At 40.8% G+C, this 17,638-nt stretch overlaps 1 protein-coding gene across 3 annotated transcripts in view; it reads left to right on the top strand.

Moving 5' to 3' along the window:
* Positions 1-114: 114 nt before the first annotated feature.
* sh3tc2 (SH3 domain and tetratricopeptide repeats 2) overlaps positions 115-17,638 on the top strand; it is a 19,434-nt gene continuing 1,910 nt past the window's right edge. Inside the window, exons 1-22 of one of the 3 annotated variants that reach the window (XM_035669064.1) lie at positions 116-376; positions 4,171-4,290; positions 5,493-5,591; positions 6,820-6,951; positions 7,640-7,767; positions 7,971-8,076; positions 8,654-8,797; positions 9,802-10,003; positions 10,175-10,248; positions 11,146-11,341; positions 11,588-11,724; positions 11,935-11,985; positions 12,113-12,417; positions 13,205-13,399; positions 13,619-14,479; positions 14,600-14,820; positions 14,913-15,079; positions 15,873-16,050; positions 16,158-16,308; positions 16,620-16,742; positions 16,910-17,060; positions 17,200-17,396. In XM_035669064.1, coding sequence (XP_035524957.1) covers positions 4,266-4,290; positions 5,493-5,591; positions 6,820-6,951; positions 7,640-7,767; positions 7,971-8,076; positions 8,654-8,797; positions 9,802-10,003; positions 10,175-10,248; positions 11,146-11,341; positions 11,588-11,724; positions 11,935-11,985; positions 12,113-12,417; positions 13,205-13,399; positions 13,619-14,479; positions 14,600-14,820; positions 14,913-15,079; positions 15,873-16,050; positions 16,158-16,308; positions 16,620-16,742; positions 16,910-17,060; positions 17,200-17,396 — 3,843 coding nt within the window. In that variant the 5' untranslated portion in view covers positions 116-376; positions 4,171-4,265. Of the gene's footprint in view, positions 377-3,501; positions 4,291-5,492; positions 5,592-6,819; positions 6,952-7,639; positions 7,768-7,970; positions 8,077-8,653; positions 8,798-9,801; positions 10,004-10,174; positions 10,249-11,145; positions 11,342-11,587; positions 11,725-11,934; positions 11,986-12,112; positions 12,418-13,204; positions 13,400-13,618; positions 14,480-14,599; positions 14,821-14,912; positions 15,080-15,872; positions 16,051-16,157; positions 16,309-16,619; positions 16,743-16,909; positions 17,061-17,199; positions 17,397-17,638 lie in introns of those variants that run through there. The other 2 variants (XM_035669063.1, XM_035669062.1) reach the window with 2 other exon arrangements.

Below are 17,638 nucleotides of genomic sequence, written 5' to 3'. Positions count from 1 at the left end.
GGGGGATATGAGTGAGTGAGAAAAGGAGAGAGAGAGAGAAGGGGGTAGGCTCATGTCCCAAAGAAATTATGGGAGGAGTTAACAACAACAAAAAAAACTTCCTTAGTAAGTGACATGCCGTCTGGGATAACCTCTCTGGCGCTCCAAGGCACACACACTCACACCCTCTCACTGACTTACGCACTCGTACTTTCTTTTTCTATTTTTCCTCTCCCATGCTTTTTGGGCTGACAGTGGAGAATGACGGCAGTTTCGGCAGCTGTCATGAGATGCAATTCACCAGTTAAATGGTGAACCACACACACACATGCAGAGAGATACATAGATATACACATGAGGAATGAGTTGAAAGAGGAGAGCTGGCAGCAACACAGAGGTAAGTTGTTTCTTTTCTGGTTTTGATATGACTAACTTTTCTCTAAGCCTTACTGTGTAATAAACTTTCTTGTGTTTCTGCTGTACTTTGTACCTAGTGACATAACCGTTAAAGTGCTGTCAGTCCACAGGGTGTAGGATGGACAGGGGAGCTTTAAAAGGACAGTAACTGTCATGTAGTGATTGTAGTTTCTTATTCTGTTTACTTAATGTATAAGTCTCCTGAAGAGCAGAAAAAATGGCTTACACATGAAGATCTAAAGTCTTGTTGTTGTTCTTTTTCTAATAAATGAAAGAAAGTGGAAATAAAACTAATCTATCTACAGAGCCGGTTGAATTTGTAATTACTTCTTCAATGTTTGTTTGAGTGTTGTACAAATGCCGCTATGCAACAGTGTGGGAATCTCCCTGCAGGGAGCTCTGTCCTAGACACACAGGCATGTGAGTGAGCTAACAGGGGGTTAGTCTAAACTTAGAGTCCATAGCCCCTGTCTCATATTACTGTCTTGTACCGCATTTTCCAAATCTACAAACCCAGATTGAACACACACACATACACAGTCACAAACACCCCAAACAACCCCTGCTTGTAATGCATTTGAACACAGCCAGACACTGCTGACACCGCATGTTTCTTATTAGGTTGAATGCTATTGTCATGGACTGCTGAGTGTCACAATTGCAGTCCAGGCTTTTGCTGTGGTTTCAAACTGTGTGGAGACTATAAGGTCATTTATGGTATGTGGTCACTGGACTGTCATTACAGGCAAAGCATACTGTGTTTATGGCTTAACATACCTTTAATCATATGTATTGTTTGTATGAGCCCTTAGTAATGCTGTGCACAGTGTGCAGTCATTCAGAGGAAGGGGGGTTTTGACTCCCCAGCTGCCAGGAAACAATTGTTAGATCAACAGGTGTTCTGATTTACTGTATACAGCATCACCAGAAACCAGATTACATTGTTTTTATTGACAGTCTCTGTATGTTTTAAAGTGGTTGTCACTGGAGACAACTGCTGCCCTTGTGTGCTGTTTGGCGCTAACAAAAGCCTAGCATGTGACCACACATATCAGCCTTGAACAGCCTGTGTTTATTAGATTAGACAGAATCTGTTGCACTTTGAGAAACAAGCAGGGGAGTCTAAAGAGTATCAGGATATGCCCTGACACGCCATCAACCTGTTTACAGCTTTGGGTCTCACAAGATACACACACAGAGATTCAATCATGACCATACAGCCGTCACATAAACAAGATGAAGAGATGGTCTCAGACAAGGATATCAGCCTCTTTGTCTCTAGTATGTATCAAGCAGTGGAACAATCAGGAAACAGCCAGGGAAGAAACTTTATGCATTTGTTTTCCGTGATCAGTGATTACGTGCAGTGGTAGCTGACACAAGTCATATAATGCATAATGCATATCTCAGCAGTATCTATCTCTCTCTCTCTGTTTTGTAACACTAAATTGTTTCCATCAGCACATCAAATTAGTTTGCCCTCTTGTTGTGTGTAATTACAAATGTGTAATAGACCGGCCATCAGTTTTTAGATAATTTTAAAAGTTTCATCTTGCAGAGATCCATGAGATCCATTTTCATATATTGGTAAGCATGAAAAAAGTCAAATTCTTCCAAAATTGAATAATCTCTGTTATGGCCTCCGGTTTTAGAACGTTATCAGGTAGGGAGGATCTTATGAAAGATGCTATCATATTGTATTATAGGAACTTTATGCATCAGGGTTTTTGGGGCATAACTGATACTAGGGGCTACAATTTAGCACAGGGGTGTGCAACGTTTACTGTCAAAAGAGGACATAACAATGTTTTTTTGAATTCTGTGTATAATGGCTACAGATTTTTATAATTGGAGAATGTAAGAATTACTTTAGGCCTACAACAATGATGAATGCAAATGAAAATGTTGAAGAATAACAGTTGTTTATTTCCACATATTTTTTTGTCAAAGCCACAGGGAGCCAATAGAGAGGGGCTAAAGAGCCACAGGTTCCCTACTGATATAGGACATCTCAGTCTCTTAGTATGGGAAACGCAGTGCTAGACATGTTCTTTAATACAGCAAGACAAATGTAGTTTTACTCAAAATAATGTTTATTTTACCATACGTAATCTCTAGACAGTCTAAATGAACTATGCAACATGCTGGTTTATTTTTTATGTCAGATGCGAGCCATATGGTTGTGGGAAATGCCATTTCAAGTGGTGTAATTTGCTCATAATTGATCATTTTCAGCTCAGTATTTTGATAGTGTTCCTACAGATGTATAACTTGACATTATAGGCTTGGCAAATGTTGTATTAGCATATTCTAATCCATAACATTAAGAAATCATATAATATTTCCACATTAAAGGCACTATGTTACACTAGAATTTAAATTATGGTGTATTATATAGATTATATTTTATCATTTTTCTTTATCCTATTACACATTTTATTTTGTATATACTCATCAGTGATTTTATGGTTCTCTCATTACAAGATTGTAAGAACTGTTTGATTGTCATAGTAACTATGATTTGATACGACTAGATTTTCCGATTAAGAGCTTCTCTAAACAAAGAGATTTGTTTGCCAGTTGGCCTCTACAGGTTGTTAAATATTAGTGAGCATTGTCAGTCTTATATTATTATGGCTCACCAAGATCAGGAGTACCACAGCACAGCTTTAAAAATTCTGGCACCATCAGGGCATTTCATTATCGCCTGAGTGAACACAGTGTGCTGGACTTCCATCAAACTAGAGGCCCTTGTCTACACTCTGTGTGTCATAATGAACTCAAAAGAAGAAATTCACACTCTGAAGGGAGACATTGCTGTGATCTCCTTCTCAGATGGTAAAGGGTCACATGAGGTCAGTGATTCACATTTCGAAGTACCCACATCCTTCTTTAAAGTCAAGATCATAACAAAGTCTTTAAAAGTCAAAACCTTCATGGACTCTTGCTTCTCTTCTTGGTGACCTTACAGTGTAGGATGATATTGTCTGGTGTGCTCATGCCATATCATCTGTCTGTTACCCCTCTGATGGCAGAGAGTAGAGTTGTGTTGAACTGTGTGATGTGGATAAACTGATCCTCGATCTATGCCACTGGGGAACTCTCACCCCCCCCTCGCTGTGACCTTGCAGCCCGTCCCTGTGTGGCATTGCCTTACAGTGGCTCAGCAATACATTCTCCCATCAACATACACAAAAGACACTCACATTGTCTTTGTGGCACACATTCTGTGCATATTTTCCCTGACCCGGACACACACATACTTTATAGGGAATGCACAGGGAAACTCTCACTGAGGCCTGCCCCCCACACACTCATTCCAATCGCAGAGAGTGCTTTGTGCATTCACTGACTGACTGGGCAGCTACTGAAGAGAGAGAGAGAGAGAGAGGGATGCTTGTGGGAGGAGGGAGATGGAGACAGCAAGAGACAGAGGGATTACAAAGAGAACCAGACCCAGACAGATAGAGAAGAAGAAGAGATAAGACTTGCAGTGGGACAGCAGAGACACATGTGTGGTAAATAATAACTGGTGGAAAGACAGAGTGAACAGGGCAGGAAAGAGAATACAGAAATAGGAAGGGAAACGGGGCTTGTCCAACAGAGAGGAAGAGAGTGAGTTGTTGTTAAAGAAGCTGAGGGGAACTGATGGGATGGCATTGATCTCTGGGAGCTGCCGGCTCTTGGGCCAGATGGCGTCTTGTTGCTGCAGACCGTTGCTCAACTCCTGCTGCTGTGGACCGTTCATCAAAGTCTGCCTCTCCTCCTTCACAGGTCTGTCGCAGCCTGCTCTCTGTGCTACTACTACTGTACCGTCATGAGACAGACTACTACTTACAGATAGACAGGAGCATAGGTGTATACGCAACATGGGTAACACACTTAGCCATGAAGGTAAACAGGGCATGGTGTGTTTCTGTACTATAGCAGCATGACTGTGCTTGTGTTAACTCAAGCAGTCCTGTGCTCTGTCTGTGTTGTAGGATGGTAAAGAATAGGCTTTTGTCCTCTTCGGCCTAATGTCATGTTGCATTGTGCTGCTAAGTTGTGCGCCCCATTGTGTCGTTGTGAATGCTTTGCATCAAGATAATACTGTTCTGTTGTGTTTTTGCACTGACAAAGCATGGAAGAAAAGTGTTATTCTAAAGACAAATATGACCTTATTTGTTATGTTTTGGTTAACAGTATCCTTTTTTATTTGAAGTGTCTGTATGTAAGGTGTTAGTTGTCTGTATGTTTGAGAACGTGACAGTGCTGACTTAAAAGTGGAGTTAGGGGCAGGGCAGCTGTCTGAGTCTGGAGATTGTTCTGACTTCAGAGCAGCTGAGTGTCCCTGCAGGCCTGTGTGTGTTCAACGTCATTGTTTTCCCCTAAACCCCGATAACTTCTCACACTAACCAATGGCTTGAAATTAGTAGCATTTAAACTGCTGCACCCAACCCATCTCTCCCAGTGAAATTACCCCCCACCTCACCCCACCATTACCCAGAAGTCTACTTTCAACATTTAGGCAAATATGCTTTCTTGCAGAGATGAGAAGATCAACCTGGCTAATAGGCAATAAAAGCACCTCTAAAGCTCACTAATGTACACGCTATATCCTGCAACTTTTTACAGGGGGCTAATTTGCAGGTCTATTTCTTGGCTAAGACTCGTGGACCTTCATGGAGTCCCCGCTGACTGCCTGACAACGACTCACGGCCAAGGAACAGTCTGGCACATAATCCAACAAAATGGCGAATTGTCGTTTTTACACTTCGGTTTTAATAGTAGGCTTTAACGCGTTTATTTGTATTCTTTAGAGGTGCTGGTTTCAAGTTAGGCTTGCTAGGCTAAGCTAACTGGCTACTGGCTTGAGCTACATATATATTGTGAAAGTGGTTTTAATCTTCTCATCTAACTCTTAGCAAGAAAGCAAATATGTGTATTGCTCAAATGGGCAAACTATTAATTTAAGATGCATTGATATGCAGTTTGAACCGTGTAAAAACATTTCAAGTATTTGATGATCACTGTGGTTAAGTGGAGCATAAAGGAAACTAAATGTGTTTTTTCACATTCAGGTCCACAATATGATTTTTTCCCCTTATTTACAGACATCTCTCCTGCTGAGCTTGATGCTCTTTGGAGGGAACCACCATATACTCTTGGGGGAGCAAATGAACACTTCTCAGGAAATGGCATCATGACTCAAGGTATACTATAATGTGCGCTGAACATCTTTATCAATGTGAAATCATATCATTAAAGAGTCCCCCTATAAGTTTTGAGCTCAAACAACCTAATGAGGCTCATTTGAGCTGTGCTGCTGTCTTCGGTCACAAACTGAGGAAGTGTTTGGGACATCCTCCTTGCACAATGGAACAAACCAGGGGAAGCCCGTCACCACTTTACTGCAATAGCCATTATGCACCCATCTGGCTGATATTTATAGGTTTCGAAACTATTAAGATCCTGTTTATGTGCTGAGATGATGCTAATTTACTATTTTAAGTCAGTGATTATCAACAGGAGTACTTTTACAGGGGGTAGGCAACTTCTGCAGTTACCAGGGGGTATGTGGAAAGATTGTGGAATAGCACAAATATCCAGAAAAAATAGATAATGTCTCAGGTCAGAAGGCTGCTATCGGTTCCAAGAGTGTAAACTAAAAAAGGCGAAGCAGAATTTAGTTACCGTGCACCACAGAGCTGGAAGAAACTCCCAGAGGGTATTAGACTTGCTCCGACTCTGAACTTAATTTTCTGCACTGTTGTTGACTGAACCTTAAATAGGCTACTCATCAAAAACAATCTTGCTCTCCTATCCTGTATTCATGTCTTGGTTCTTAACTTTTTAATTTAGTTAAGTTTCTAACCTTTCTAATGTTTTTATGACCCTTTTTTCTTTTTATATTTTTTAACACAACATGTAAATCATGTTGAATGTAATACTGTCAAAATATTAAATTTTTTGCACTTAAAGGTGTTAAATAGCATCCAGTTTCATCCAAGAAAGCAACATATTTGGAATATGACGGGTGGGGTAAATGAAAGAATATATGAGTTCCTGTACCATCTTACTACATACTGATCACAGATGTGTTTTCTTAAATGGAAAAACAGTGATTGCCATCTTGTGTCAGCTGGTAACATTTCCAGTTAAATCTCAACAGATTGGGACTTATAGACCTGTAATTGCAGCCCTTTTTATGACCCTTTTGAGAAAATTGTTTCCACATACTACACACCTGTCTTTATCACACAAAAAACCCTAAATACAAATGCTGTTTAGGAAACACAGATTAACCAGCACTGGACTGAGTTTTCTATCTTAGCGTGCATAAAGAAGTCATTTAAGCTCCTTTTAGCATTGAATTAGAAAAGATGACAATCTAAACTTGATCCGTCTGCTTTGTTTTTCCTGCTTTGTTTCCTATTTCAGGTGCAGGTGAGGAGGAGGATGGTCCAGTGGTGGAGTCAGGTGAAGGAGAGGTGGAGCCTGACAGCTACTGGAGGAAGAAAGAGGCCTTCCTTAGAGGAAGTACTGTATCAGTGGGAGAGAAATTCTCCTCAGGTATATTTACTGATGGTTTCGCCTTAGTCAATTGCCTGACTTGTAGTATCCTCTGCCTCAAAACTAGCTCTTATATCAGCCACTCCGAACTTGTTATATGTTATGCGCAGAACCACTTTCCCATACCTTATATTTCTGCATACTGATGAGGCATTTCCTTCCCAACTAATGTTTTACTCAGTCAGCAGTTTGGCTCTATCCATCACATTCCCCCAGGTTCTTCTTCTCAAATGGATTTAAATTGCCACACTGAGTCCAATAAGAGGCCCTAATAGCTTTGTTATTCCTCCAGGGACAAACATTGTGCTCACAGAGCATCTCACTGAAATATGAGCTCTTCAAGAAAATCTTTAATGAACTCTTGAAAGTTTTGTCTCTCTTGCTGGTAGAGAACAGACCATTTCATTTGTGTCTGTTTTGTTTTTTACCCCTTTTACTCTGTCTACAGCCTGAAATATACAGCATCTTTTGTTATAAAAGTGTGTGATGAATTAACAAAAGGATTATAATGCATTATTTATTTATTCCTTTGCTGGTTAATTCAGACGAACAAAGTCCCCGCTCTCATTTTAAGCAAAATGTTCTGCTTATTTGCATTGGATTGGTTTATATTCCATATTTTTCCACTTGAAGAAACATTTGCTTCTAAGAGTGATTAATCACATAATCCTTCTTGTCTTTTGTGTAGAAATTGTGCTGCTGTTCACTGGGCGGAGGCGCTCCAGTGTGGATCCTGACCGGGCCCTACAGGAGGCGCTGCGGACCCGACTACGTGTGGTGGAGAGCAACAGTCAGGACGTCATTCAGCTCTTTAAAGTGAGTGACCGTCAGACCTGACAATGCAGACCTTACATAGTCATTAGTGTACTACTCAAACCTTCTAATAAAGAATAAGGTGCATTATGATATGATAAGCGTCCATATAATGCAACATGATATATTATACTGTGTATCTATTTTGCACTTTATGGAGATGGACTGATGTTCTGTTACTGAAAGATGAAGCTTTGTTTCTGCAGGACTTGTCTGCACGTCTGGTGTCTGTCCACGCTGAGAAGGATAGCTTCGTACTCACATTCAAGACTGTGGAGGAAATCTGGAAGTTTTCAACTTACCTAGCATTAGGTAAGAACCTACAACCGTATTATATCTTAAAGCCTCTGGAAATATATTTTCTACATCAGGCCCTGCATGGTCATCATTTTGTTCAAATATTAAAACAGTTTTGGTTATTTCTCATGAGAGATGTTAATGTATTTTGTGTTCTGTCTGCGCTATCACAGGTTTGAACGAGGTTCTTTTGGCACATTAGAATTTATTTTTAAGACTGATGACAGTTGTTTGGTTAGTTACCCAGGCAACTGTCACTCACATGTGAACAAACAACAATCACACAGTCTTAAAAAAAAACCTTTAAAAATGGCTTGCTTACAATATTTGATGTTGTAGAGAAAAACATATAATTTGAAACCTAGTATTCAGGTGCTTTAAGGCCTGTCATCAGTCAATCACAAACACATGGATGGCTCTTTGCTTTACATTTTTTTTTGCCTATTTCTCTGTTTATTCCTCTATTTTTATTTTTATTATCATCATAGTTATTAACAAGGTTGTATTGTTCTTGAGGATGCAGTGATTTTAGGATACGATGTAATAGTAGTATTTGTATCTAGTCTCATGTGTCTCATGTGCTCTGTCCCAGGCTACGTGGCTCGCTGCCTGGAGAACTTTCTCTGTGATCAGTCCTTCTGGCTGGACTCAGAGCTCCTCAGAGACCTGGAGATCAATGTAACTGTGGATGAGGAACATCTGGCCACCCTCTACCTGGGACTTTTACTCCAGGAGGGTCAGTAACTCTGCTCTTAAAACCTACATCGTTTTTTGAAAGCATGAAAGTGGAAGTCAGCCTTTTGTTATTATTTAACAAAGAAGTTGAAAAAGTGAGAAGGTCATCTGCCAAATTACTGCATACTGTATGACTACAGTAATTGATTATCTATATATACTACATTATTCTCACATTCTCAAAATTAAAATATGAACGATTCTATCCTGTGAAAACTATCAACATATTTGGAGTATGTATTGTATGAAGTGCCCTGAATCTTGTCATTGCAAGTATAAAGTAACTGACTGCAGCTGCCATTTCCTCTCATTACTTTTAATAATTTTTTAGTGACCCCAATTACCATCATGAAAGCCAAAGGAACCTGACTTTGGACAAATTATAGAAATGCCCGCCTTATTGCCATTAGAGGAGCTTATGTGCCATACTGTCTACACTCGATGTCTAAAGTATAATGGATTTCTAATTATAAGTCAAACTTATAATCTCATTTCTATTTATGGCTACAACCTTTTTTGTGTTGTACATTTGTTGTAGAGTCAAGCTAAAACCTGACATCACTAAATTCCTTTATTTCTTTATGCATCATAAAAATAAGTCAGTGTTCCTCCAAAGCAAAACTATTACACTTCCCTCCTGCATATTGATTTCCTCTGGCGTGGTCCACACACACTTTCTACTGAACATTTCCCCTAGGCAAAAAGCTTCACGGAAATGTATAATAGGACTGCAGTGCTGGCAAATAGTGATGAGAATTACATTAACTTAATAGGGGGCGATATAAAACATCCATCATTTGCCAGTGACTGAATGAGGACGCACGAGCTGAAGCACTTTTGCTGATCTTTAACTTGAGTTTGGTGACTTTTATCAACACAAAAACGCTGATGGAAAACACTTTGCACATCTGGATTCACACATGCTCATCTGTACTGTCTGTACATGTTTATGTGGGGGTTTGTGGAGCTTTCAATTAGTCTACTAATGAACCACTGTCTCTGCAGGATCCTTTTTTGCTAAGGCACTTTTCACAAGAAGTGAGCAGGATGAGGAAGACGAAGAACAGCTGTCATTCAAAAAGAATGACCTGCTGATGGTAAGGGACACCGGGCAGGACAACATGTGGGAGGGCACCATGCTTTCCACAGGAAACCACGGCCTGGTGCCAGTCAACGCTATGCAACCGCTGCCTTACCCCTTCTACCAGTGAGTCACTCTGTGTTCCTCAAATGAGGCACTTCTGTTAAAGATTCCTTGATTTACACTGTAAGCAACACAATCTCTTATCAACTGTTTGGCTTGATGAACTACAGGTGATGGACATTTGTGCACATGAGCCGGCATAGTTTGGTTAAACTATACTTCCTGTTTGGTCAGGTGGTTCCTGAGGAAGTACCCGGGCAATGCTGGATGCTTGCCAACAGAAAAGGAACCATTTGAACATTCTATCGGTAAAGCCTGCGTAAAACACACGTTCACACATACAACATCCTGTATAGTGTAGTACAGTCACATACTGAACTCAGGCACAGATACTTCAAATGTATGTGACAATTGTTCCACTGATCTGATCATATGGGGAATTAAGATCAACTGGACACATATTGCACATGTTTCATTTACCTACAAACACAAACTTAAATCATTTGAAGACTCCATGCATATTTAATAATATCAATGTGAGAATGTTAAAGGGGTCACACATAGCAATGAATCAACAGGGAATTATTACTAGAAATGCAGCTCTCCTCAGCTTTATAAAGCTTTATAACCAATTTTAGCTAATTGTTTAGCTGTCAGGTCTGCAACTTTACTGTTTTTGTTAACACTGCACTCATAATGTTGTTTTCAGACAGGCACTATCAACTACCTGCTCAGCACCAAACAGCAGACAGACACAGTTAGTGACTAGCTGGTGAACCTAGTGGAGCATGGATTGTATGAGACCAAGTAGAAGTTTCTCACAATAGTCAGGAAATACATTGTGACTAGTCTGAATTTCTAGAGTAACCTAACTACATAATGTAGTTAGGTTACTAAAACTGTTTGTGAAGTCAGTCATTATCTATTTACAAAGACATTGAATAATATCACTGGATCACACTTCCTTTTTACTGCCCCAGTGCTGACCTTCTGCATACAGTAGGTCCAACCTGTTTGTCCTAGTAAAAAACAATTTAAACCTTTAGTTCCTTGGCCGGATAAAACAAATACCTATAAAAAATACACTACAGTACAAAGATATTATACTGTATCATCATATTCATGATCATACAATATTCTTATACATTGACCTCAATACTTATGTCTTTTCTTTGTACCGTTGTTCTCTTCATCATACATCTCAGTGACGGGTACCTGTGTAGCAACGGTTGACTACAGTCCAGTGGGCCCAGATGAGCTTCAGCTGAGTCAAGGTGACATTGTGGAGATCCAGGGTCTACTAGTCCGAGGCTTGGGCGTGTTCATAGGAACACACACTTCCACAGGTCACACTGGTTTCGTTCAAAAGGCCCATGTCAAGCCTCTGGACACCATACCCCTGTAAGAAATTCCTTTTTTTTTATTGTCTAATGTGTAGCATGGCATGAACTTACTGGTCTGATGATGTTGTGCGTCATTTTAACTTTAAAGCACTTTACCTTGATCAAATCCACATTAGTTAACTCTTTTTTATTGTGTTATGCTCTTCTTTTATGAAATCTTGTTTAGTGAATCTTCAGTCTGGACAGGGTGAATGGGGTGAGAAGGAGCAAAATGGATAATGCTGCCTTTGTTTCCCTCACACAGAGACGGACAATTGGTCTTTCTGACTGAGGAGGAGAGAGCCAGCTTGGCTCAGGTCAACCCATGTAGCTCTGAGCCAAGTGACAGTGGCCTGCTGGAAAGACTCTTCTCGTCTGACATCAGCTCTGTGTACAGGCTAGGTAAGGGAACGGCTGGTCTGATAAGCAGTCAAGGTAAAGGGAGGGGCTGTGCCACTGAGCCATAATTGAAATATAGGTCATGTTTTGATGTGCAACTACTTTGTTTGTTTCCTAAATAGTGGCACTGTTGGTGTTTCATTCTGGGGAAAACATTTTTTACCCCCAACTGGAAAATTGACACTTAAATTGATTTACCTTGTGTGTTACCAGATAGACTGGATGAGACTGACTTCATGTACATCAGAAATCGACCAAAACATGGTAATGCTTTACAATTGATTAAGAAAAACAGCTGTTTATGCGCTTAATGCATTCAAACCAAAATTAAATGTTAAAAGTTTACCAATTCCTCTGCAACAATTAACTACTATAACTGTCTTCCTCCCAGATTATAATGTTCCTACAAGTGCCCGTCAGAGCGTCATATCAGAAAGAAGTGGAGGGACGCCCCCGTACCACTCCTCTCCTCGCACCTCTCTCTCTCATTCCCATCCTCGTCTGTCCCTCTATCACTCCCACAATCCTCTGCCACAGGAGGGAGAGCGTCTGTCCTTCACCCTGGATGACACATTCAGAGAAATGGACGAGTTCCAGGAAGACCCACCTCTTTTCTTGGAGGAGAACAGCTGGGAGGGAGAGGACTCAGAGCACAGTGACCCCACACTGACCCTGCTAAACCACGAACACTTCCAGGTAAGCAGAACAAAGCAACAGATTGTAGGCTTTAGGGCTTTTTCTGACTTCTCCATTGTTTCCTTCTTGCTTTCTATTTTATGTCTATTGCAGTACAAGCGTTATGGCAAAGATGCAAAGATGGGAAGTGAACCGTTTTATTTTGCATAGTTTTATCATTTAATTGCATGATGATTAAACAATAGTAAATACATTCACAATGTGCAATGCACATTCACTGGCACCAGAATTATTCTTATTTGACTCATTCTTTTTTCAGTTATTACCTTGGGTCAAAACCTAGTTTTTACAAAACTAACAAATATTATGTGGTCAATATTAGTTGATTAATTGTGCTGCTGTTCTCAATACTCTACCATCATATATGACATATATATGTCTTTGGCATGTTTTTACTGTATTTTGGCTTATCAGCACAGTTAAAAGCATTTGATTGTAATATGTAAATTAATTTAGCAGTGTGAAGTCAGAAAATCATGAAATGATCTGAGTCTTGACCAATTGTGATCGGAATTTCACAAATACAAAAACACATTCCTAGTGTGTGAAAGAAAATAATTTCGGGGATGACATAATTGGCTTTATTGTAATCATTGTTAGTCAGATGATAATGATTCAAACAAACTTTGACCTGTTGGTTTGTAGTTGCAAAAACATATTCCTACTTACACCACATTACACAGTGTAAATTCAAAATCAGTTGAAGCAATGAAGTTAATCTCTTTACCAAACATATACAACCTGTCAAGAGACTCTTCTTGATTCTTTTGTTTGTTGTTTTTTCCAGGATGACTTCCTGCCCCTGTATGACCTGCAGTATTCCTTCCTGTGGGTGACCTTCAGTGGTAAGACTGAGGATGAGCTATCAGGAAACCTAGAGAGCATCAGGGAGTGCGCCAAGAGGATGGGCATGCATTGGGCACATCGACGGGCTTGCTTCCTCCTGGGAAGACTCTGTGCCCGGAAGCTAAAGTTCTCCCAGGTTTGTACTTGATTTCTAGCATTCTACTGTCTGTTGTGTATATGTTAATATGCTTTATTCCTCCCTTAATAGACAATTTAAGGCAAGTGAGTCCATAACAAGACCACAACATGTAGAACAGCATTTCTTTTTTCTGAGGCCTTTCTAAATATTTGATGAATTGTCATTACATCTGTTGAAATCAGCTCCTACATATAGTGTGTTTCCTCCTCTCCTCAGGCCCGTGTGTACTATGAGGAGGCCCTCAGTGTTCGTGTGAACAGTTTCTCTGACACGCCGCTCCACGTCGCTCTCATCACAAATCTCACCGCTGTCTACCTGAAGCAGCGTATGACAGACAAACTGCCCCAGACTCTGGAGAAGGCCAGTGCCTTGCTCCTCTGTCTTCCCTGCCACAACTTCACCTCCACGGACGAGGTCGAGCTGCTGAATCTGCTCCTGAGGCGATCAGTGGTGATGGGGGACAAACACCTGGAGGCTCGCGTCTGCTACCTCATCTCCAACCTCTTTCTGGGTCTCAGGAAGGCCGATGATGCCCTTCCCTTTGTTGAGCGACTCCAGTTCCTTTCAGCGAGTCTCTCTGCTGCAGAGGGGCGTCCCATAGTGCCTGTGGACCTCAACTGGCTCTTGAGCTGGCTCTATCATCGCAAATACATGCCTTACTTGGCACTGGCGTCTCTGAGCCTGGACTCAAGACAAGACCACTCCCTCCATGATGCTTTCCAAAGGATTGAGTTGTTTATCAGGAACTCTGTTCGCCTGAACCCGTGCTGGAAGGAAGGAACCTCCCTGCTCCCTGCCCAGATTGTGGTTTACCTTCAGCAGGCCCTGGCTATAGCTGAGCAAGGGGAGGACATGAAGACCCAGAGGGACCTGTGTCAGGGCTTGGCCTCAGTCTACCAGCAATATGGTGCTTTAGATAAGGCAGTGGACTGTGCTCAACAAGCTGTGGAGACAGGAGGCCACATAAATGAGGAGGAGGGCTTTGAGGCCTCTGTGCTGCTCGGGTGGCTGCTGGTGTTGACAGGCCAAGCTGAGAAAGCCCAGAGTGTCCTCCAGCCACTGCTCACATCACTCCAGGTACAACAAGGAATGCTATTCACTTGGATAAATGCACTTCAGATTGTGTAGAAGTTATAGCTGTCCCTCTATATGAATATTATCTGTAATCTGTGCCCCTGTCTGTACATCTATTTCTAGGGCACAGACAGTCCCACGCAGCGAGGAGTGATCCACAATCTCTTGGCTTTGAGTCTGAGGCGTCAAGGACTCATCCCAGAGGCGGGCTGGCATCTCCACTCTGCTTTGGTAATTTCCAGGGAAAGTGGAAATCAGAGGAACCAGGCCCTGGCACTGGCCAACCTGGGCTGCCTGGCACTGGATGTGGGGGCATCTTGGGTAGCAGAACGTTTCCTAGTCAGGTCAGATATCTGTCTTTTTGCCTCCAGGGAAGCTCTAATTTAAACAAATGTAGAAAGACTTACTTACTTACTTATTGTAATTGTATTACCAGATCCTTGCGTCTTTTCCTGGAGCTCTGGGAGAGCCCCACAGATGAGGAGCATGTTCAGACCTACCTTTGGCTGGGGCGCAGCTACAAAGACAGGGGGAGGAGACACGACATCAGAGCATGTTATGAAATGGGGCTACTAATTGCACTACATGCCAGAAACTTACACAGTAAGTACAAGTCAACACATTAAATTAATAGTTTGACATACTGAGAAATACCCTGGCCAAATGTTAGATGAGACAGTGGAAAACAGCTTGCCTGGCTCAGTCACATAGTAAAAATTCTGCCTACCAGCACTTCTAAAGCTCACTAATTACGTTGTTGCATCTTGTATATTTAATCCCTACATAATTGTAAGTATAAAAATCATAAGTTTGTGATTTTGGACAGAGCCAGGGTAGATTTAATTTCAAATCTTTTTCTTTTAGATTTTAGATTTTAGATTTTAGATTTAAATGATTTGCCATCCTTTCGTGTAGCTAAGCTGACTGACTGCTGGTGACATCAATCTTTTCATCTAACTCTTGGCCAGAAAGCAAATAATCTTTTAAACTGACTAAATAAGAATTTTACCAATAATGGATGATTGATCTGTATATATAATATTTGTGACTTAAAAAAATCTGAGGAGAATATATATGTTCATTTCTCAATTGTTTTAACAGTAGAGGATGATTTGTGCTGAGCAAGACATTTTATAGTTAAAAAAATAAGCGGACAGATTATGTAATAGCAATACTGTCTCTAAACTATCTGAAATATATCATATTTGTACTGCCATATTTTGCTTATATGTCGATTCCAATATGAACTAAAATTAGTAAATAATATCAGCCATATCATGTACTGTAAGTAAGGCCAGGCTTTACTTAATATGATTCTTATTCAATATGATAAACTCATCACAGTGTATTTAGTCTCAGGAGCAACAGATCACATATTTGCTGTATTTTTTTATAGGTCAGATGGTGGTGGCCAAGGTGCTGAGTCGACTGTATGCTGACATGCTGCTGTATGGTCACAGTATCGTCTACAATGAGCACTGTGTGTCGGTATCCAGAGAGCTGAAGGACAAGAGACTCGAGGGAGAGTATCTGGAAATCCTGGGCAACCTCTACCTCACACTCAACACTGAAAAGTGAGTTTCTGCCTCTCCTTCCCACTCACTCTTATTCTCTATCCACATCTTTTCCATAATATTGTTGGTTCTTGAGTAACAATTGAATTGAAACAAATGAATTTCAGGTCATCTCGTAAATCTCTGGACTACACCAAGCAGAGCCTGAGGATTTCCATTGATTTGGGCAAAAGGGAGGAAGAGTCGGAGACCTGGCTACAGGTGGGACGCATCTATTACCTCATCCAGGAGGACGAGCTAGCTGACATGTACCTGCAGGTGAGGAAGAGGGAATATATGACAATGGTTACATGAGGGAGGTGGACATTTTTTAGTCTTTCTTTATTATTTTATTCTTCTCCTTGTCCTGCCCTTTGCTCCTTCATGGAACTGGTATTCATTGAATGTTGGCACTCCTCATTCAAGGCAGGTTCATTACATCCTCACCACGTCCTTACCAAGCTGCCATTGCTGCATTTTTTATCAACTGATTTATTTTTTCGAATAAAATGTAACCCAATTCGCAAAGTATCACATTCTATTGTTGGATATGCAATCAATATTGATTGACAATATATTTTGATTGATAGGCAGCAGTGAAGACAGCCCTGAAGATGAATGATCCTCACTTTGCCATGAACATTTACGAGGAGGCAGGAGACGTCTACTTTAAAGGCCACAGGAACCAAACTGCTTCACTGCCTTTCTACAGGGTACGCAAAATAGAATACATTCCCTATGTTTTGTCAAACTCAAAACTACAATGTCACGATGCAGTATTTTCCATTATACATTGTTGTAAGTTTTATGCTCATTCCATTTTTTTTTATTCTTGGAACCACTGATCTCATTCAATTACATTATTCATATTTGTTTTCAGGATGGGAGTCTGCCATTTGCACGGAGCATCAAGGACATCGATTCGGAGTTCCGTTTGTTGAGTAAACTGACAGAGCTGTTAATGAACCAGGGAGAGCAGGAAGAGGCTCTGCAGTATGCAACGCTGGCTGTCGAGATTGCCGGAAAAACAGGTACAGAGTACAAGCATGTCCTATAGTAGAACCAGTGCCTTATTAACTTTTAATGATGATGTAGAGTTGGCTGCAATAACCGTAGTGTAGCTGGCTTACAACTACTTTGTCAGCAGAGATCATTGTTGTTTTTCCTCAGGTGTGCCTGTCAATGAAAGGACAGCCTATCATCGACTGGCTACAGTCTACTACAGCCTGCAGCAGTATGAGATGGCAGAAAACTACTACCTCAAGTCCCTGTCCCTCTGTCCGCCTGTCATGCAGCACCCTATGGAGGCTCGCTACTACACCAAGGTCTACTGCAGATTGGGCAATCTCACTCTACACAAACTGAAGGTACACAAATGTATTTCTGTGTGTGCAGAAACAGACTATATATAATCAAATAAAGATTCTGCTGAAATCTCTAGTGAAAATGTAAAAAAAAATGTTTTCCCTCATTCCCCCACATGAATTCAAAACAGAAGATTTAAACTTGGAATCACTTACGAATGAATTAATAGGCGTTTAATACATAGGTTAACTTGAGAAATCAACTAAATTGTATTAATCTCAGGTGGATAGATAGATAGATAGAT

Source organism: Morone saxatilis, unplaced genomic scaffold (genome assembly GCF_004916995.1).
Source record: "Morone saxatilis isolate NCDOM2014 unplaced genomic scaffold, NCSU_SB_2.0 Contig22, whole genome shotgun sequence".
Lineage (NCBI taxonomy): Eukaryota > Metazoa > Chordata > Actinopteri > Moronidae > Morone > Morone saxatilis.
Note: the sequence above shows the minus strand (reverse complement) of the source record. Positions and strands in the feature narration are given on the sequence as shown.